A 3,143-nucleotide genomic window follows, 5' to 3' on the forward strand; every position below is an offset into this window, starting at 1 on the left:
TTAGACACTTAAAACTACGTATATACAAAGGCAATGTTGGGGTTGTGCGAGCGTGAAGAATTTTAACCACTTATAGTCTTTTCACGATGAATATTTTAAAAAAAAATCTATTTTGAAAAGATGAAAAATAAGTATTTTCTTTTAAAAGTCAATCCAAAACTTACTCTTAATCATGTCTAGATAATAGAGAATTTATAATAAAATCTAACTGCTATAACTATTAGAATTGCCATGATTCTAATAATGAAATAAGTTGTCCCAAATATTATTCTCATTTTTTAAGTTGTTCATAGTATTTTTTAACCTGACAAATCAATGATTAATCTGTTGTGTATCTAAATTCTATTTAAGAATTTGTTGTTAGCCAATAGATTATTACATATAACATGTACAAGGCAAAATTCAAACAAACGAATAAGTTAATTACTCAAGGAATCTTGTTATATTATTCTCATTTTTAATGCTACTTCACATATAATTTATGGCATTATATGTCTGCATGAATTTAATGAGAAAAAGGTGTCATTAGAAAATATCCATCCCTAATTATAAGTGCCAATTTATTTCCTTACTTTTTTCCTCCTAGGATCATACTGTCTGAAGCCTAACTAAATTTTTAGTAGTATATTTTCTCCTATTCTAATATAATTGTATAAGACATTTCGAAACCTGAAAAATTAGATTAATATGGTACAAAATAAACTATATAGCCATTCAAAAAATGTTTACCGCCACTCCCACTGTTACTATACTTTAACAAGTAGTGTTTGTCAAGTGAAAATTCCTTACTTTATTACTTCAAGTTAGACATTTGACCCTACATAATCTGACTGGATTGGTGTCATAAACATTATAAGTAATATCCAGTGCATCATATAAATATAGGCTCTCAAGGTAATATCTTAGATCATTTCAGCAAAAATATAACATCAATACAACATATAAATCTATCCAGACATTAAATTAAAGGTTGAGCTACAAGAATAAATTAAAACATGCCCATATCTCATGAATTATCATGGACTAATATATCAAAATAGATCCTTGTATCATCATCTATAAACTCACAAATGCCTAGTAATTCTGAAGACCATAACTCAGCATCAGTAGACACAAAAAGATACCGTAATGATAAATCACCTCTTCTTTCAATTCAAAAGAGAACCAGAATCACTAAGAATTTACTTTAGCTCCAAAAATCAAGCAGCTACTTGTTCATGACTTCTACTTGCTGTTGATGTTGATGTGACTCAATGTGAGAAGGGGCTCCTGATGATGGATGATGAGGTTCAGTTGTCTGCAAATATGGTCCAGGGGCTGTATAGTAATGGGGCGACATTTGATTTGCAGCTCCATATGATGGAGGAGTGGATCTGGAAATCTGAGGAGTTGCTCCTGACCCTGACAGAGGCTGATATTGTCCTCCTGAAGAAGGTGGATAATGCCCCGCCATTTGCTGATGTCCGTATGGTGTTCCATAAGGTTGATGTCCTGCTATTCGTGGTGGAGGGCCAGAAGGCGGACTATGCCCTCCTGCCATTTGAGGCGGGGATCTTGGTGGTGGTGTTGGTGGACGGTATCCAAATCTGTTCATGTTTAGCAGTCTCGGAATCTCGTCCTCCCTCCCAGCCTTCTGGAAAGTCTCCATCAAATATGTCTGCAAGGGAGAAGTAAGGCCAATGCCATACCTTATAACCTCATTAAGCAACTCTTCGCTTTTATCCAGCAAACCGTTATTGCATAGACCCTTGATCACAACCTCATAGCAAGTAGGATCAGGTTTGGGATCTTTTTCTCCCATCTTACTCAAAATTTGAGCACAGTCAATAGCTTTCCCATTCTTAATCAATTCATCAAACACCCTATTACCAAAGCTTGCAACCACCCTTAGACCGGCATCCACCATTCTATGGAACACCCTCAAAGCGTCATCAATCCTCTCCATCTTCAAGTATGCCTCAATCAAAGTCCTATGAGTTGGCACATCAGGGCTCAAAGATTTCGAGCACAGCTCTTCAAATAGTGTTTCCGCTTCAGACAGCATTCCATTCTCACAAAACCTAGCAATAATATTATTGTATCCTGCAACGTCCATAGCAAAAGGCTTCGAATTTGCCCTGGTCCCAACCTTCTTAAAAGTGGCAAGTGCTTCTGCAAACTTCCCCAGCTTAAAACACTCGTTGACCATTATATTGAAGGTATCCGAGTTCACAGCTTGAAAATTCGGAGGAGTATGATTATCCAACATCTGACGAAACAAAGCCCACGCCTCCGTGCTCTTGCCATACTTGAACAAGACCTCCAACAAGACATTGCAAGTAGCGGGCGTCATTCTAAACTCGCGATCCAATAAGGATTTGTAAGACTCCATCGCCTCCTTATCTCTACCCTGCTTGAAGTACCACTCCATGTAAGTAGCGTTGACAACCCCATCATACACCAAACACCTCTCTTTCAACTCATCAAATAGTTCATTGGCCTTGTCAAGATTCCCCAAGTTAAGGAAACCAGAAATCAGATTATTGTACACCAGAGAGTCGGCACCGTGGCCTTTAGTCAGCATCTCACGCAAGAGATCGACGGCCTCGCCAATGCGGCCGGCGTCGATGAGACCCTTAGTGAGATGGCGATAGGACACAGGGGAAGGGCTGAAAGGGGCATTGGCAATGACATGGCGATAGATTTGGATCGCCACGTCAACGTTCCCCTCATCACAGTGGGTGTTGATTAGGTTATTATAGGAAACGATATTGGGAACAATATTTGACTGGTTGAAGAAAAAGTGAAAGAGAGCGATGGCCTCTTGGTACCTCTTGGCGCGGTACATGGCGGCGATGATGGCGTTGCAGGTGAAGACGGTGGGGCGGGTGACGGAGAACACAGAGTGGCGGGCCACGGCGGAGGCGGCGTCGAGGTCGCCGGCGCGGATTAGAGACTGGACGCGGTTGTGGAGGCTAAGGCGGGGACCGACGAGGGCGGAGGTGGAATCCGGGAGGCGTGGAGCGTTGGGGTCACGGGAGGCGGTGGATTGATGAGGAGGAGGACGAATCGCATTCAGGGGAGGCTCGATGCGAAGGCGGCGCTTGCGGCGGCGGCGCTCTGCGGCTGCTTCTTCGGCGGAGGAGAACGCGAATGAACGACTC

The 3,143-nt window shown here is 41.5% G+C and overlaps 1 protein-coding gene across 1 annotated transcript in view; it reads right to left on the bottom strand.

Moving 5' to 3' along the window:
- Positions 1 to 924: 924 nt before the first annotated feature.
- The window catches only part of LOC107465515 (pentatricopeptide repeat-containing protein At1g10270), a 2,354-nt gene continuing 135 nt past the window's right edge, over positions 925 to 3,143 (bottom strand). Inside the window, exon 2 of the mRNA XM_052254266.1 lies at positions 925 to 3,140. Coding sequence (XP_052110226.1) covers positions 1,208 to 3,140 — 1,933 coding nt within the window. The 3' untranslated portion in view covers positions 925 to 1,207. The remainder of the gene's footprint in view (positions 3,141 to 3,143) is intronic.

The sequence above is a fragment of the Arachis duranensis genome, chromosome 9 (genome assembly GCF_000817695.3).
Source record: "Arachis duranensis cultivar V14167 chromosome 9, aradu.V14167.gnm2.J7QH, whole genome shotgun sequence".
Classification (NCBI taxonomy): Eukaryota; Viridiplantae; Streptophyta; class Magnoliopsida; order Fabales; family Fabaceae; genus Arachis; species Arachis duranensis.